The 17918-nt window shown below is 34.8% G+C and overlaps 1 protein-coding gene across 1 annotated transcript in view; it reads left to right on the top strand.

Moving 5' to 3' along the window:
- PPP2R5A (protein phosphatase 2 regulatory subunit B'alpha) overlaps window positions 1-17918 on the top strand; it is a 71876-nt gene that overhangs the window by 45005 nt on the left and 8953 nt on the right. The window contains exons 4-9 of the mRNA XM_037027535.1: window positions 6236-6328; window positions 9930-10060; window positions 11136-11195; window positions 12177-12285; window positions 12889-12942; window positions 17844-17894. Of these exons, the coding sequence (XP_036883430.1) occupies window positions 6236-6328; window positions 9930-10060; window positions 11136-11195; window positions 12177-12285; window positions 12889-12942; window positions 17844-17894 (498 nt within the window). The remainder of the gene's footprint in view (window positions 1-6235; window positions 6329-9929; window positions 10061-11135; window positions 11196-12176; window positions 12286-12888; window positions 12943-17843; window positions 17895-17918) is intronic.

Below are 17918 nucleotides of genomic sequence, written 5' to 3'. Positions count from 1 at the left end.
AACACTTCTTCCTTTTTTAGACCTCATAAATGAGTTTCTAAAGATACAATTATACACATACAGATGTGCCGTAGTTAAATGGAGCGAAAGTTTACATATACAAATTCTAACTAGAGGATTAATCATTACAAAGTATGGTGAAATGGAAATGAATCTGGTGATAGACCTCTACTGAAATCCTAGCTTGATACTTTTCTACATATATGCTCTTGGGTGAGCTACTTTACTTTTGTAACTTCCTTTGTAAAACTGGGGTAAAACAGGGTTGTGTAAAGACTGAGTGGGGTAATGTATACACAGAACCTAGCACAGTTTTTAAAACTACACTATTCTTTTTGCTCTCCCCTTTTGTCTTAAATGCTATTACTTTTGCTACCTTTGTACTGATACCCTTATATGATACCCTTAGTTCTCTCTCTCTTTTTAAAGATTTTATTTATCTTTAGAGGGGAAGGGAAGGAGAGAGGGAGAGAAATATCAGTGTTTGGTTGCCTCTTGTGTGTCCCCTGCCAAGAACTGGCCTGCAACCCAGGTATGTGCCTTGACTGGGAATCAAACCATGATCCTGTGTTTCGCAGGCCTGTGCTCAGTCCACTGAGCTACACCAGCCAGGGCCCTTAGTTCTCTTTTGTAGCTATTTTATTGGTTCCCTAGAATGAACAATACTGAAATTAGCAAATAGTCTCTTCCCCACTTCCTTCTCCCCTAGCATCTAATGTAAAGTTAATATACTGTTACTCCACATTAAATACCCGTATAGCACTTTGAAGCTTCTACTTTGCATATACTCTTTGCCATCCCTTCCCTCAACTCTGTATTTTTGAGAGTTGTATGATACCTACACATAGTTAGAAAAATGTGTATACTGTCCTGTCACCTTTATGCCCATCACTTATTAGTTCTATAGATGACATATTTAATGTTTATAAAAATTTCTTATGTCAAAGTTTCTCTAGCCATTTCTTGGTAATTTGGAGCTCAGTCTTTAGTAGCAGGGCTCATGGGAACATTATTCCATGAGTTCTTGCATGCTTAATAGCAGTTTATAGCCTTTATTTTTAAAGATTAACTTGATTTGATGTAAAATCCTAGGATGATGCTTTTCCTCGAGTACCATAAATATGTTAATTGTATTGTCTTCTGATTTGAGTCTGATTTTCTTTCTATACATAAAGACTTGGCATTTTGCCTGGACACCTAAAGGATATTTTTTCCTTTAATGGCCAACTACTTCACTGGACTATACATACATTAAGTAGTGATTTTCTAGGTAAATTTCTTTACTTGAATAGTAGTCTTTACTCTAGAAGTCCATTTTTATACCTGAAACATTTTCTTCAGTAATAGTTTTTAGTATTTCTTTTTAAGTTTTATTTATTTATTTTTAGAGAGAGGGGAAGGGAAGGAGAAAGAGTGGGAGAGAAACATCAATGTGTGGTTGCCTCTCATATGTCCACTTCTGGGGACTCGGCCTGCAACCCAGGCATGTGCCCTGACTGGGAATCGAACCAGCGACCCTTTACTTCACAGGCCCATGCTCAATCCACTGAGCTATACCAGCCAGGGCAGTTTTTAGTATTTCTTTTGTTCCACTGCTTTGCCTTTCTTCTTCAGGACTGCCTGCTATTCATATGTTGGCTCTGCATCTCTTTCTCTTAAAATCACTTTTTTAATCTGTCTTCATTCTCTTGGATTGTTCTTAGTTTTTCTTCTTTCCATCCTGTTTCCTTTTTCTGTTACTCTAGTTGTGAGGCAGAATGAGAGTGAGTCTTTAGTCTCATTCAGTAGTGGAGACAGGCAAGGGGAAGGGAATGGGTGTTAAGTTAGCCTGCCACAGGGTTTTTTAAATCACAGGGGAAGAAAACAGATTCTTAGAGTACTGAGATTTTTTTAGTGTTTATCATGTACCAGGCAATGTTTTTAGGCACTTAACATAAACTGTCTCATTAAGTGTATGTTGATTATTATATAAGGCCTTTCATATATTAAATTAATTTTAATTCATTTAAATTAGTTTCCTCTTAATAGAGGTTGGGACACATTCAGTCACCATACTCCTTAAAAAGAACCTTTTGTAGTACTTGATCATTAAAGTTGCTTCTCAGTCTTGACCTCTCTGGGACAGACATTTCCAGTTCCTTTAGCTTTTTGTAAAGTATCTTATTTTCAGATCCTTTAATCATCTTTTCTAATTTCTGTTGTACCTTTTTCTAAAGTCTTTTATTGGTGAAGACCAAAATTTTCTATGTTTTAACTACCCTGGGAAAGATGTGGTCATACTGAGTGGGATGGCAAGATTACCCCACCATTCCTTTACACTTTTGTCTTTCATGTTTTAGGGAATTTTGTTCTTTTTTTGTTTGTTTACAGAAGTAGGAATACCAACCATACATTGAACATGTGAAGTTTTCTATTTTCTGTTTTATTAGGGAAATGAATCTATTTCTGAAAGTATCTAGTCTTTGTAGCACTGTTTCTTAGATTCTTGGATCAAATTATTTCTTCATATAGAACACTGAGAAACTTCCTTAACTACAGTAAATATTTATTGAGCATCTATTGTGTTCCAGACATTTTTCTAAATATTGGAGGTAAAGTATTGAACTAATAAGCAAAATCCCTTATATTTTAGTGGAAAAGAATAGATGATAAATAAATAATATTATGTCAGGGTATGATAAATACTAGAAGAAAGTAATGCAGTATAAGGGTATAAAGTGACGGTGGGGTCAGGGTGCAGTTTTATGGAAGCATGGTCTTCACTGTGCCATACTGAAGATTTTTAGCTCTGTAGATCACTAGGGTTTCCTTTACTTGTTTCGGATTGCTCTGCGTGTATTTAGATAACCTATTGTCGACATCTCTTCTGTGGTGCTAAATTGGCTGCATAATTGCTGCTAATATTGACTGGTCACTTAATGCTCATTGTCAGATAGATGGTGCAGATAAAAACTACGATAGGCACAAGTTTCTATTGTGTATGTGATTTAGAGGATTCATTTTTATACGGAGCTCGACATTGTCTAGGTCTCCCAAAGGACATGCTGTTACTCTTAAAACCGTTCAGCCTTAAGCTCCGTATTCCTGACCCAGATCTTAAGAGGTAGAATATCTAGACTAATGAATGTTATGCTTGATTCCTGCTTAACCTGGTCTCACCTCACCACAAATCTTAACTTCTGCTGAACTGTGTATCCGCATAAAGATTCTGAGTCTCTGATTCCACACCCTCATCTATACCCTATACCATTTTCTTCTCAAGACATGTTCTACCTTTCTTTCTTGAAAAGCCCTCCTATTTCTTCTTGGGTTATCCAAAATCTTACTGAATGCAGGGCTCATGTTGCGTGTCCTCCAAACTCTTCCTACTGACCTTATTCCCCAGTGTTACAGTCACCTTCTAAATGGCTTCTTCACTCACAATCTGTATGACATAATTTTTGTGTATATACCATTTTATGTTTGTTTTTTCCATATATTTTAATTTTAATTTAATTCTTGTTCAAGTACAGTTTTCTGTCTTATATTCCCAGGCCTGCCCCACCCCCCAGTGCTCCCCTTTACGTTTTCGTTTTTGTCTTACTTCTCTAACAAGTGAATGAGCTTTTTGGAACAGTGCCTGATAGCCATTCATGCTGTTCATAACTAAATGAAAACTTGTTCCTCTACCCACAAACACTCCTGTCACCAAATGTGTGGATTTTCCACACCAAGAAACTTTCCAGTTCTCTGTAGACACTTATTGAAGCACAGACCCCACAGATTAAATAAGGGCTCAGTTCTACAAGATGGCCCCCCACTTCACATGGCAGTCACAAGTTTGAGGCTCCCATACTTCTGACCAACTAGCTGTGAATCTGGGGAGTTCTCAGGTTCAATAATTTGCTCTAATGACTCACATCTCAGAGAAACATTTACTTATTGTAAGATGCAACACAGGCATAGCAAAATGGAAGAGGTACATAGGGTGAAAGTATGGAGAAAGGGCTTAAAGCTTCCATGTACCACCCCCCTAGCTCCTTGATGTAATCACCAACCCAGTTCTCCAAACCCCTTTGTTTAGAACTTTGGTAGTGGTTCTTTTGGTAGGCAAGATTAATCAAATCACTGGCAGTGGGCGATTCAGCTCAATCTCCAGCCACTCTCCCCTGCCTGGAGATGGTGGTTGAGGCTGGAAGTCCCGGCACTAATCACATGGGTGGTCCTGTAATTAACCAGTCTTCATCCTTCTGGGGTCACCTTATTAGCATAAACTCAGGTATGGCTGAAAGGGGCTTATTGTGAATAACAAAAGACTCTTGTTTCACCCCTTATCACTCAGGAAATTCCAGGAGTTTTAGGAGCTTTGTGCCAGTAACCAAGGATGAAGATCAAATATGTATTTTTTTAAAGGTTTTATTTATTTTTAGGAGAAGGGAGGGAGAAGGAGGGAAACATCAATGTGTGGTTGCCTCTCACACATTCCCTACTAGAGATCTGGCCTGTAACCCAGGCATGTGTCCTAGACTGGGAATCGAACCAGCAACTCTTTGGTTTGCAGCCTAGCACTTAGTCCACTGAGCCACACCAGCTAGGGCGAAATATGTATTTTTCATTCTATCACAGTAGCCTAGTATTGGACATGAAAGTAGGCACTGAGCAAGTTGTGCCAGTGAAACTGCATAGCAGTCCATGAGACTACTAACTTTTCAGAGGACTCTGTGATCACTTATAGTACGAACCCCCAAGCAAATTATCTGTATAGTTGGCTGATGAGAAATTTATAAATAAAATCTTAATTGACATCAACTTCTATTCTTATTATATCCTTTTTAAAAAGATTTCATTCATTTATTTTTAGAGAGCGGGGAAGGAGAAAGATATCAATGTGTGGCTGTCTCTCACATGCCGCCGCCCCCGCCTCCCTGGACCTAGCCCACAGCCCGAGCATGTGCCCCTACTGGGAATCGAACCAGCAACCCCTTGGTTCGCAGCCTGCACTCAATCTACTGAGCCACACCAGCCAGGGGTTATTCTTGTTATATCCTTATTCACACTTAACATAAAAGTTAGATAATAATCAGAACAGATAAGCGTCACTCCTGTTGCATAGTTGGACAAAGATGCATCAAATAAAAACAGTATTTACTCAGATCCCAAAACTGTTGTTAGCCTTGAGATATTATTGAATTTGTAGTAGTAAAATGTGTTATTCTGTGGGTGATGATAGGGCCCAAAGCTGGTAATGCTTTTTAGTATGTTGTGAGGTCTGTATGTTGGCAGTCTTTTTCCCCTTCTCCCTTCTATTTGTGGCTACCTAACAGTTCATTGAATGACTATTTTTACTTTGTGATCTAACTTTCCTTTTTAGGGTGCCAGATTGATGTGTAGTTTAATAGCTAGTAAATTAAGGCATATTTGGGGCTATATTCCTGCTTTCCTACCTTTTATAGCTGGTAGGTTACAATTTAAAAATAAAACTTTAGTGCATTTGCTTTTCTCCTTGGAAGACAGATGTAGGTGTAACTGAGACAAGTGGAACTGAAAAGTACTTCAGTGATTTGTGGTAGTAAGTGAACATTTGCTGTCGCTTTTAAGGTCCTGGGGCTTTCTAAGTAGAAGTCCTGTTACTGACTTCTAGTTTATTCTCTGTGGTGCACAGACATTCCCTCCTGAGCCCTGTATTTCTGCAATTTGGTTAATTATTTTCCAAGTGTGGATAAGGTATGCTGTTCGATTTCATTTTTTCCCCCTGTAGTTTTATGTTAAGACTTGAAGTTTTTCTTTTATTGTTATTGATACACTGTCCCTTACGATCTAGTTTACTCTTATCTGGAGGTTTCTGGTCCTGTATTTAACAAACTCTGGAGATTAGAGTGAGGTAGCTTAGTAGTCCACTGGAGAAAGAATATGTTGCCAATAAATATGGACTGCAAAACAGTCTTAATTATTTAATATTATATTTAAATATTTAATAAATATTTAATAATACCATCTTTATTTTCTAGCTCCTGTAATTTAACATTTTAATGAATGATACAAAGCAATAAACAATTCTCCAGATTGACCAGCTTAGGAGATCCAATTGTGAACATTTACTCACTTTTTTAAAAAAACTATTACAACTTGTTATATTTTCTAATGAGATTTAAAATCTCCCTAGTAGTCAGTAAGGGAAATGTATTTTTGGTATGATATAACTTAGGGTAATATTTCACAGGCATCATCTTAACTTTCAGTTGACTTTCTCTCATAGTTGGTGTATGAATTCTTCTTAAGATTTTTGGAGAGCCCTGATTTCCAGCCTAGCATTGCAAAGCGATACATTGATCAGAAATTTGTACAACAGGTAAGGAATTCTTATGTCTTAAAATATTCATCTTAGCAATGATTTATTAACTTGTAATTAAAATAGTCTTTCAAAACTTGAATGGTTTATTTCATTTTAACAGCACTTAATATTCTTGCCAATTAGGATAAAAATAAAGTACCTTTGAGAGTACAAGAGTATTTTAAAGAAAGGACAAGCTTCTAATGCAGTTAAATTATCCTATTCAAACCTAGATTCTGAATTAGTTCATAAAGACCAGAAAAGCAAGCCTTTCTGGAATATTTAACTGAGAAAATCTGACCATTCAATCTAAGAGTAAACCTTATTTTTAAATTGTAAGCCTCTGAAAACTCAAACTTGCCATTGTTTTAAGCATTGTGACTTTGAGACGACAGAAGGACAAGCATGGAAATGGGATTTTTGTTAGGAGTTTGGGCATTAGGCCCTTTCCTGTCATAAAGCATCAATTACCTTTCCCCTCCCCACCTTAGGCATTCTAGCCACCCAATTCCTAAATCACAGATAAAATGGTATCTTTAAGAACTAAGAGGAGATAGAGTTAAACATATATGATACCTTCTTTCTTTTTATAAATTGGTTATTAGCTGTTATTTTTGGAACCTACATACTCAAAATGAATTTCTCATTTTGAGTTTATTTTCAAAATCTTTTTAACAAAATGAAGGCCTCTTTTTAACTATGTAGAATTGGCTGGCCCAAGACAAAATGGTGAAGTACACCAAATTTTTCTCTTTTGAAATACTTGTCAGTAAGGTTTTATTAGGAATGTGATGCTCTCCTCTTCTAGAGTTACTTGCATTTTAAAGAAGGTAGAAGGTGAGTGTAAGAAACAGGTGAACCCAGTGCCAAGGCCAGGAGATTAAAATACTACTAAGACCCTTCCCACCCTTGCCCACCATTGTGTATTTCCTATGACAGAGCTTCTACATACAGGAGTTGCACATATCTGGAGTTCATTTTTGGTGTTTCTAACTATCCCTAACCTCGTGTAAAGTATTCTAGTTGCTGAGAATGTATTGATAAACAAAGAACTTTGTCAGTATGTCCTCCAGCCATTCAAATAGCTCTTCTTTAAACAATGAAGAATATTAGGTGTGTTAACCAAAAAAGTGTGTTTCAATCACAAACAAAAATAAGATTACATGAAACTGTTATTTTGGTGATTGAAATTGAATGCATACCTATTTCCTTATGTAGTTCTTGTGTGCTACAGAAGGAATATAGTATATTAAGGAACTCTAGTAATGCCATACTAAATTGTATTTAAGATAATAGCAGGTTGAGAGGAACAATTGCCTTAGTGTTTCTCCTCAGTCTGAAGCTTGAGGTATTTCAGCTGCTAGGTTATTCATGGGGCTAAGGGGGACAAGAAAAAAAAAAAACTGGTATAGTGGAAACCATTTTCTACCTCTACTTGAAATGCCTGAATTAGCTGAGAAGCCAAGGCTCAATAATTTGTTTTTAGCAGTTTGTATGACTGTTCTTTCACAGCTCACTTCTCTGAGGTAATCTTAGTATGTTGTTTTAATAAATATATGTATGGAATTCTCAGTTTTTGTATGTTGAAATTATTTAACTAGGTGGTAAGTTTTAATACTTAAAAGTACCAAAGAAAAATCTTTGGTATAAATTTGGACAATCCATTTTTTTAAGAGAAGAAATTAATTGCATAATTTCAGGTTGTGTTCAAATCATAGGGTTTCAGAAGAAAGGAGGAAGCTAAGAATTATTGAGTACTTTTTACATGCCAGGCACTGTCCTTATGGAAAGAGCTTGACTAGATCCAATTTTACACAGCCAGTCGATGGCACAATCAGAATTTAAATTAGACTCTCTGACCTCTTAAAAAAGAAAAAGAATTGGTTTTAGCTTTTCTCACTTTATCAATGAAGAAACAGGCTCAGGGGTTATAAATTACCCTTAAAAGCACAGTTAGATATAAATATCAGGGCCAGAATAAGAAAGTTTCGTAAGTACTAGTTTTGTATTTGTTTCATTGTGTTAGTATTATATATCTAGACTATTTAGATATATAATATTTCAAAATAGGTTTCAAGTAGATTTGATACATAGCTAATAAATGTTCTCTAGTTAAAATTTTTTATCCCTGACGAGCAACTTGCATTAAATGATATTTTTTTAATTTTATTTTATTCCATCACCATTCATCCCCCACAGCCTCTTCCACCTCTGCCCCCAATCTCCACACTGTTTATGTGTCCATGAGTTGTTTCTTTTTCACTTGATCCCTCTATGCCCCAAATTATATTTGTTCTTGGATTCGATATCACCACATTAATTAAGAGCCCCTTTTATTGATTTGAAAGTATATCTTCCAAGCAATCCAACATCAGAAACTCAGATGTGAGGGTCTTAAGTGAGATTAGTCATTTTTAATTAGAATGATTTGAACTGAATTTACTAGGTATATTAACACAGATTATCATGTTCCATGGATGGTTTTGGGGAGCCCCATACAGTACTTTCATAACCTCATGGACAAAGAACTCAAAACTCAGCAAGACACTTATTTAGGGGGTATAAATATGACAAAAATCATCACTATCCTCAAAAATACTCACTCTAGCAGAGATACACATGCAAACAATTATATATAATTCAAGACAGAATGGAGAAAATTCCCAATGAGGTTCAGAGCTTGCTGTCTAAACTGTAATTATCAATACCAAAGTACAGAACATGTAATTCCTTGATGACTTCTTTCTTCAAGAGACTATTTTATACTTTTTCCTAAGAAACTTCAGTGTTTCATTTAAAATGGTGATACTTTTTATGACAAAACAAATTGTTTCTTTACCATTTTAAAATATAAATTTGAGCTTTTGACTTTAAATTTTTCAAACGTCTGTATCCTTGCCTTTGCTGAATAGTTGTATAAAGGTATAAGAAAATGACAGTTTGGCCAAGTTGAACTGGTTTAAAAATTTCCAGCTACTTGTTAAGCTGACTTTCAATAAAAATCTGTGATCTCATTTCTTCAGTGTTATTTTATGAATAACCTCCACTCTGTTAGCTGTATTTGCTAGAAGTTTACCCAGTTAACTAAATACTAATTTTTGAGCTGTTGGCATGGTGATTCGTTAATTTTTCAGTGAAAAATCACAAAAAAAGCAGCCTTGGTTTGTGTAAGTCTTTCTAGTAAATTGGAAATGTGCATGTGCGTTTGTATTTTAACTTCATTTATTTAATGACTTACAATCTACAAACTGATTTCATATGCAATTTTGACTTATAAAAACCATTAAAAAATCTCTTAAATTTCAACACTCCGAAGTTATGTGCCATGTTTAGTAGTCAAGAATGGGACAGAATTTTAAAATGAGTGACAAGGCAAAGAAAAACCCACATTTTGAAGCATTTCTATGATTGATTTTGTCATTTTTAAAAAATTAGTGAAGAATACTCCATAAGCTTTGCTTTAGCTTCTCTAGTTAGCAAGAATAGAATTTATCTGTTAAAGCAGAATCTTTAAATTAAAAAAAAATGATTTCATGGGTTATCTTAAAATAAGTATTAGAATAAAGTAAAGTTTTACTCGATTATTTTTAAAAAGTAATTTCTCAGTTTTTTTTTAAAGCTCCTGGAGCTTTTTGATAGTGAAGATCCCAGAGAACGTGATTTCCTGAAGACTGTTCTGCATCGAATTTATGGGAAATTTCTTGGATTAAGAGCATTCATCAGAAAACAAATTAACAACATTTTTCTCAGGTAAATTGGTCATCTATTCATATATATAGTGCTCTTCCCCTTCTTCATATTTTCTTTTTATGCCAGTTCCTTTAGGTTAACTTTTAATATGTGAAATCTGGAAATTTAACTGCTAGTATCTGAGTCATTTTTAGCCTGTTTTATAGACACATTTGCATATAACATTAGAAATGTACATCCTGTTTTTCATTTAAATGATCGTAATGAAGTTTTTAATAGGTAATACCAATGTTATTCATGTTTAAGATTTATTGTGAGAATTTCTCTAATCGTTTCTCTGAGCTTTTTGTTTAAAAATTTTGTGTGCTATTTAAATCAGTAGCTCTTGGAAATCCTTTCATTTGATTTTCTGACAAAATTAATTAAATTTATATGGAACCTATCTTCTGGCTACTTTATCGTATTGGTGACCTATCTTCTGGCTAAGTGATAGTTTATTTAATGTTGCTTCAAAGTAGATGTCACTTTGATACCCACACTTGAGGAGGTTTGGTGTGTTTTAATTGATGAAGATCAGGCAAAATTAGGGTAGCATTTCCCCATTGTAACAGTTAGAAATGCTGTTTGTCTTCCTCTCCCTATCCTGTGTTCATTTGAGTTTGACTGTATGCTTTTAAGGTGATGGTAATCTTGGAAAGCTAAGCAGCCTGTGTAGTTTAGGTTTAATGAAATTCTGAATAAAGGTGGCTTTATTAGATATGTGTCCTTTTGACTTTTTGAGTAGAGGTTTCCTAGTTTAGGAAGTATTTCCTTGAGAAAACTCATCTTACAAAATTTTAAGTAAAAAAAATATTGCAGGTGAAATTATATTGTTACCTTAATATATAGCAAGTGTTAGCAAAAGTATATGCATAAATAGGACATATTTAAAAGCATCTGGTTTAGTAGGAAATACATCTTCTTTATGAGATTACTAAGAAGTAACTGATTTGGGGCAAAATAGTTTACAAAGAATTCTTACAGCATGTTTGTACACTTCTCAATAATTGACCTTTGGGTTGATTTCTTAATCTTCCTGACTCTTAGTTTTCTGATATTTGATTTTTCATTACATCCATCTTTATTTTAAATTCAGGTTTATATATGAAACAGAACATTTCAATGGTGTTGCTGAACTCCTGGAAATATTAGGAAGGTAGGCCGGTTTTTTGTTGTTATTCTTTTTAAGAATTAAGTAACTCTGAATGTTTTATGTATTAAAAGCTTAGCTGGGATTGGAAAAATTATTTCCTATTTTAGAATTTAAATATAGAGTGCAAGACACCATTTCTCAACTGAATTCTTATTACAGTTTTTTAGAGGGTCAGCACATTAAAGTACTGCCGTGCAAGACATCTGTTTCTGCAGAAGCTTCCTGCTTTTGACGTTGTGGCGTGTTTTACGCCGGCTCCTGCCAGACTGCCTCAGAAATTTGCAGGGTCTGATTGGGAAGGGATGAAATAAGCTATAGTGAATCTTTTATGAAATTAGAAGAATTCTTGTTCAGATGTTGACAGACCATTCCTAATCCATCTGTTCTTTTTAGAAGAATCTGCAGCCTTTGATTTCAGCTTACATGAACAATTTTGCCTTCCTTATTCACCACATAGCATTATTAACTTGAGAGACATTTAGACACTTCCTTTTCCTTGTATAAGATTGATTTTAGCCCTCTCTAGTAATAGTTAGAGAATGAATATGGAGGGAACCACTTCTTAGTTTAAGATCCTTCAGTAAAGAGGAACTGAAGGATCACAATATTAAAATGTTTCTTAAATATTTGCTTGAGAAAATATTGAAAAATTTTAATATTGTGATATTGACTCTCCTGTGGCTTTAGGGAAGAAAAGTAAAGGCAATAATGCATAAAGAAAGTGATAATGCTTTTAGAGGAAATGAAGATAGAAATTACTACTAGGACATTAATTGGCAGTCTTAGTTTTCTTTTGGGATCATTGAATGATTTAGAGGGAAGACTTGGTAGAAATAGTCTGTCTAAAGTAGTTTGAAGATGAGTCAGTGATTCAACACCAGGATTGAGGCAGAGAGCTGTTCCTTTTGTGCTCATGGATATAATAACTTTTAGAAATAAAGTAGTAACTACTTAACCCTTCCCCCTGCCTTTTTTTCCCTCCAGTATTATCAATGGCTTTGCATTGCCACTGAAAGCAGAACATAAACAATTTCTAATGAAGGTTCTTATTCCTATGCATACTGCAAAAGGATTAGCTTTGTTTCATGCTCAGGTAAGTTTCAGGAAAATTTCAAATGAAATGAGTATTGTGTCAAAGACTGATATAAAGTCAGAAATTGAGAAATAATGAAGTGGCAATTTTAAGTATAATCAAGCAATTTGCTTTGTAAGTTGCCCAAAGCAAATTTTTATTATTTAAAGGTATTATATTTAGTGTTATGAAATCAGCCCAATGCACATTAAGTAAAGATATAAGAAAGAAAATATCAAGTTATTTTCTAGTCTAGGCCCTGACCTAATTAATTGACATTGAATAAATCCCACATAACTACAGAATGTTCTGTCTAGTTGTGATAACCCAGCTAGTCTCCCCTATTATACACATAGAAAGATGCTGAAAAAGTAAGATGTTAGCTCTAGTCTTATTTCAATTAACTCTATAATCAGAAGTTACTACTGAAAAAAAGAACATCTTTTTTGAACACTTTCATGATTAAAAAGTTACACAATTGTTAGTATATTAACTTTTACATATTGAGATTAAACGAGTAAAATTTATCAAAATAAGGCAGTTGTTTCTGTTAGCTAAATATAAAAATCCTGCATCCCTGAATGTTACTTCACTAATATTTATAAAATGTTCCTTACATTTTAGCTAGCCTACTGTGTTGTACAGTTCCTGGAGAAAGATACAACACTAACAGAACCAGTAAGTGGTCTATTTACTTTTATGTTCTTGATGTACATTGTAATATTTCATTATGCCTTTCTTTATACTGTTATGTATACCATTACAGAGCTGTCAAACAGTAGTAGTAATGTGTTTTAAACTGAAACCATTTACCAGGAATGTGAGGTTAATCTACACCCAGAACAGCATTGGGAAGGGGAGTTCTCATGAGTTATATGTCTTGAATAATTTAAATGTAGATTACCTAGTATTAACATTGTAGTTGAAATGTGAGATGACAGGATCGAATGAATGACTACAGTGAAATTTTATGTAGACATATCTTCACTGATAATCTTTTCAATCTCCATTCCCCTTTTAAAATTAAACATACTGTGGAAGTCTCACAATTATTCCCTTGAGTTTTGTTTTTTTCCTTAGAAATAGGATTTTCCCTCTTATTAATGATAAGTCACATGATAGGGATTAAAAACATCCCCTTGCCTTTGGAGCTTAAGATATAATTTTGGAATAAAAGTTGTTTATTCATGAATCATCAGAGCAATTCCGTATTTGAATTCTACTGCTTACTTCCCGACTATAAGGTGATTCAGGAGAAAGTATGTTATCATGAAAAGTAACTGAAGATTCAAGAAAAACAAAAGATAAGGTCGGGAGAAATAGAAAAGTATAAAAGCATAGTAAACAAAACTTTAACCTTGGTGAACTGAAAATTTCAGAGTGCTTTCTAGGTATCCTAAGTTTAAACTTAGGAATATGTAAAGAGTTCTTGAAACATTGCAAAGGGTTTGACGGATTTAAACTGTTTTTTAATGTCACAAACTTTCTGAGGCTATACTTAAGGGTGTTTGGAAAACTTAGTATATTTTTCCTTTGATTTGACTTTTGTGTGAAGGAACAAAAGACCTTTTTCCCACTTCATGATGTTTTGAGTTTTTAGACTTTGCAGTTCTTTCTGAAAACAGCTAAAAATCATTTTGAAAGACAAATCAGGAGACTTGGAAGCTCAGTCTTTATGGGAAACCACATAAACCTCTAAAATGGAATAAAACAGTACAAATCCGTAACTCTCCGAATTGAGACAAAGAAAAGCCATAACATAACTCATGATTTGTGCTTGTGAACAGTAAACATACAATTTAAATACGTCACATTAACATGGGGGGGACGGGGAAGATGGATGATTTCTTTCCAAAGAGAAGACTGAGCATGATGGCCAGACACCTGGCTTAATGGAAACAGAAGCCAGATGAGAAGATAGAAAGGTAAATGTGTAAGTTGACAAAGGAAAATATTTTTCAATTCATAAAGATCTGTTGATACATCTTGCAGTTCCTACCATAGGCTATTCGAGCACCAAAATTATGGCCATGTTACTTGGATCTGAGCCTTAATAACTCATTTTCCAGAAAACTGGCATTCATAGCAAAGCTTCCTACAAATTATAGATAAGTCAGAGCTTTGGCTAAGTTATTACATTCTATATGTACCTAAATTTTGTGTTGAAATTTTCTACAATGGAAATGACTTTATTATCTCTGTTTATGAAAGTAATGTGTGTTAATTTGGTTCACATAATACAAAATCACAAAGCACAATGCGGAGGATGTTCTTTGAAACGTTCCTAGAGGTAACCATGCAAGTGAACATATTTCTAGAACTTTCCTGCTATTTACGTGTAGGTTAATCAAATGGTGGGGCAGTGCTGACCAGGTGTTTTCTCTCTCAGTGTAATGCGGATGTCTCTCCATACAGACTGCCTTTGTGCCCCCCCCCCCCGTAGCATCGCATGCCATTACAATTCCCCTAACGTGTTTAATCGGAGTCTTCCATTAATGGGCACTTGAGTTATTGGCATTTTCATTGTTATAAACATGTTACTAGGCCAAGGGATATGCTTTAGGGGGTTGGACTTGTTCTGTGTCCTGTCAGTGGTGTTACCAAAAATAATCTATGGGCATAAGAAAAATTTTACTGCATTTCTTTTAAAACCAAATTATTAATAAAAACATGTTGCTGGGCCAAAGAGTACAGGAAAATTTGCACACATTCCAAATTGCCTTCCATAAAGTTGGAACAATTTAACATTCCAATCCAGAGTGTAAAGGTACCTGTTTTCCCTTACTCTAGCAAAACATTGTTTTTTGCTTGTATTAAAATTTTGCTAGTCTAATAGGTATTAGATATTTTATTGGTTTTTCCCATTACAGGGATTGAGCCATTTTTTTATAGTTATTGGTCATTTATAGTTCTGCATCCTTTGCCTTTTAATCTTTTCCTTATTTTGCAAATCATTTTTGTCCATTTGGAGTTTTTCCTTTAACTTTGAATATAGTTTTAAATCTTTGCCTTAAAGAATTAAATTTTTATGTAGTGGAATGTATTCATCATTATGGCTTCTGGCCTGGCTGTCATTTTATGGATTTAGTTTTTATCTATAAAAACTTTATTCCATCTATTAATTGTTTCCTAGCGCTGCCATGACAAATTACCACAAACCTCGTTGTTTGAAATAACAGAAATTTATTCTCTCACAGTTCTGAAGGCCAGAAGTCCAAAATCAAGGTGTCGGCAGGGCCACATTTCTTCCAGATGCTCTAGGGGAGACTCCGTTGCTTGGTGTCTCCAGGTGTTCCTTGGCTCGTGCCTGCATCGCTCCAGTCTCACTTTGCTGCTCTTCTGTCTCTTAAAAGGACACTTGTTGGATTTAGGGCCCACCCCAAATGACCCAGGATGAGTTCATCTTGAGATCTTTAACTTAATTCTATCTCTAAAAGATCCACTTTCCAAATAAGTCACATTCGTAGCTTCTAGAGATTAGGATATACATTACCATTTTCAGGATCACCATTCAGTGCACTACACTATTTGAAATGGAAAGTGTGACAAGGGTAAAGAACTGTATTAGTTTTCTAATGCTGAATAACAAATTATTATAAGATTTAGTGGCTTAAAACAAACATTTATTATCTCTCAGTTTCTGTAAAACAGGAATCCAGGCATGACTTAGCTGGGTTCTCTGCTGCAGGGTTTCTCACAGTGCTGCAATTGCTGTGTTGTCTACGGTGAGGTCTCATACAAAGGCTCAGATGAGGGAGATATACTTCTACGTTCACATGTTTGTGTGGCCTTAGGGCCTCGGTTCTTATCTGGCTGCTGGCCAAGGGCACCCCTCAGTTCCTTATCACGTGGGCCTCTCCAACTTAGCGGCTTGTTTTATCAAAGCTGCAAGATGAGAAGTCTTTAGCATCTGCTAGTGAGGTGGAAGTCGGTAGGCCAGTAGGCCAGTTCACACGTAAAGATTACATGAGAATGTGTATTCAAGAAGTAAACATTGTAGAAAGTTATTTTAGGAGTCTGGCTACCAAAGGAGCTACCCTCCCCCCAAATGGTGAGCCACCAGTCCAAGTGCCACCACTGAACTAAGTCATCTGTTTCTCACGGAACTTAAATGCCCCCTTTATCATATGTTAAACCCCATATAAACATGAGTCAGACTGGTTACTCCATGTCTTTTCTGTGAGTTTCCATGCTAATACCATCTTGTTTTTAATTGCTGATCTCAGGAGAGCAGGTTCCATTCCATTAATTCTCTCTCCTCTTCCCCCTTCCCCATTCTTGGTTATTTGCTTATATTTGTGGATTTTAGAATAAATGTTTCTAGTTTCAGAAAATAATTCAGTTGGCATTTAAATTATATTAAATATATAAATTAAGTATAGAAGCATGTACAATACTGAATCATCTCATCTGTAGCCTTTCATGGTATTTGGTAAAGTTTTAGTTTTCTTCATATATTCAATAAGTCTTAATAGTTTATGTACATTAGTTATTATAAAAGGCATATTTTTATTTTCTCCTGACTTGTATCAATAATAAGGTATTGATTTTTATATCTTTTATCTGACCATATATTAAATTTTCCTACTTTAGTAATTTTTTCTCATTTAATAATACTATTTTAATTATTTTGTAAATGTTATTTTAAAATTATAAAAATGTACTTAAGACAAATAAGTACAATTCTGATATTTCTTTCCAAAGTTATACATCATATCCTTTCATCTTACTTGATTGGCTCCAGATCAGTGTTCTCCCCAGTTTTAATTTGAATGGTGTTCTTCATTACTGGGCCAAACCAATGAGTACAGAATAACCTGCAGGCTGGCAGAGCTCTAGCTCCACAAAAGCACTAGAACCAGGTGGTTTTACAGCCTCTTCCTAAGAAACTTGATATAAGGTGACTACTGCTGGCTTCTGGTAAATTCTTAGTTCTGAGCTACTAGCTTGTTATCAGAATAACCAATGAAAAATTTAAATAACTTAAAAATCTTTTAGGGTACAACTATGAGTTGAACCACCCTGAAATTTCTAGAATAAACTGTAATTGGTCAGATAGTATTCTCTTAACATACTGCTTTTATTCACTTTAATATAAATTTTTGCAACTACGTTCCCTTAATCTCATTTTGTTACATTTTGGTCATCAAGGTGGTGCTAACTATGAAACAAATTGGGAAGCGTTCTGGCTTTTTTGGTGCTTCATAATTGTTTTAAATAACAGGAATTATCTGTCCTTTAGTTTCTCCCTAAAATAACTACTACTCAACCCAGCAATTATTATACTTTATTTTCTTAGTACTAGCACTCACTGCTGTGGAAATTATTTTGGTCTCCCCGCTTCATGATGGTCAGGGACCTTATCTATCTTGTTCATCAACCTCTAGAACAGTATGTGGTATAACCACACAATAAATATTTATTAAATTGATAAAAGCCTAAAACTGAGCAGAAAGTGTGGGGATATACCTTAGATATTAAATAACACTGATCTGAATGCTTCAGATTGTGACTAAAAATTTCCTGGGATTAACCAGCTTCATTGCTTAATTCATGCTAAACTTTTTTTTTTTTTGTAGGTGATCAGAGGATTGCTGAAATTTTGGCCAAAAACATGCAGTCAGAAAGAGGTGGGTTCTGTTCAGCAACAGTAG

The sequence above is a fragment of the Sturnira hondurensis genome, unplaced genomic scaffold, assembly GCF_014824575.4.
Source record: "Sturnira hondurensis isolate 20B ecotype Veracruz unplaced genomic scaffold, ASM1482457v3 Scaffold0019216, whole genome shotgun sequence".
In the NCBI taxonomy this organism is placed as follows: Eukaryota; Metazoa; Chordata; class Mammalia; order Chiroptera; family Phyllostomidae; genus Sturnira; species Sturnira hondurensis.
This window is presented reverse-complemented; position numbering and strand designations above follow the sequence as displayed.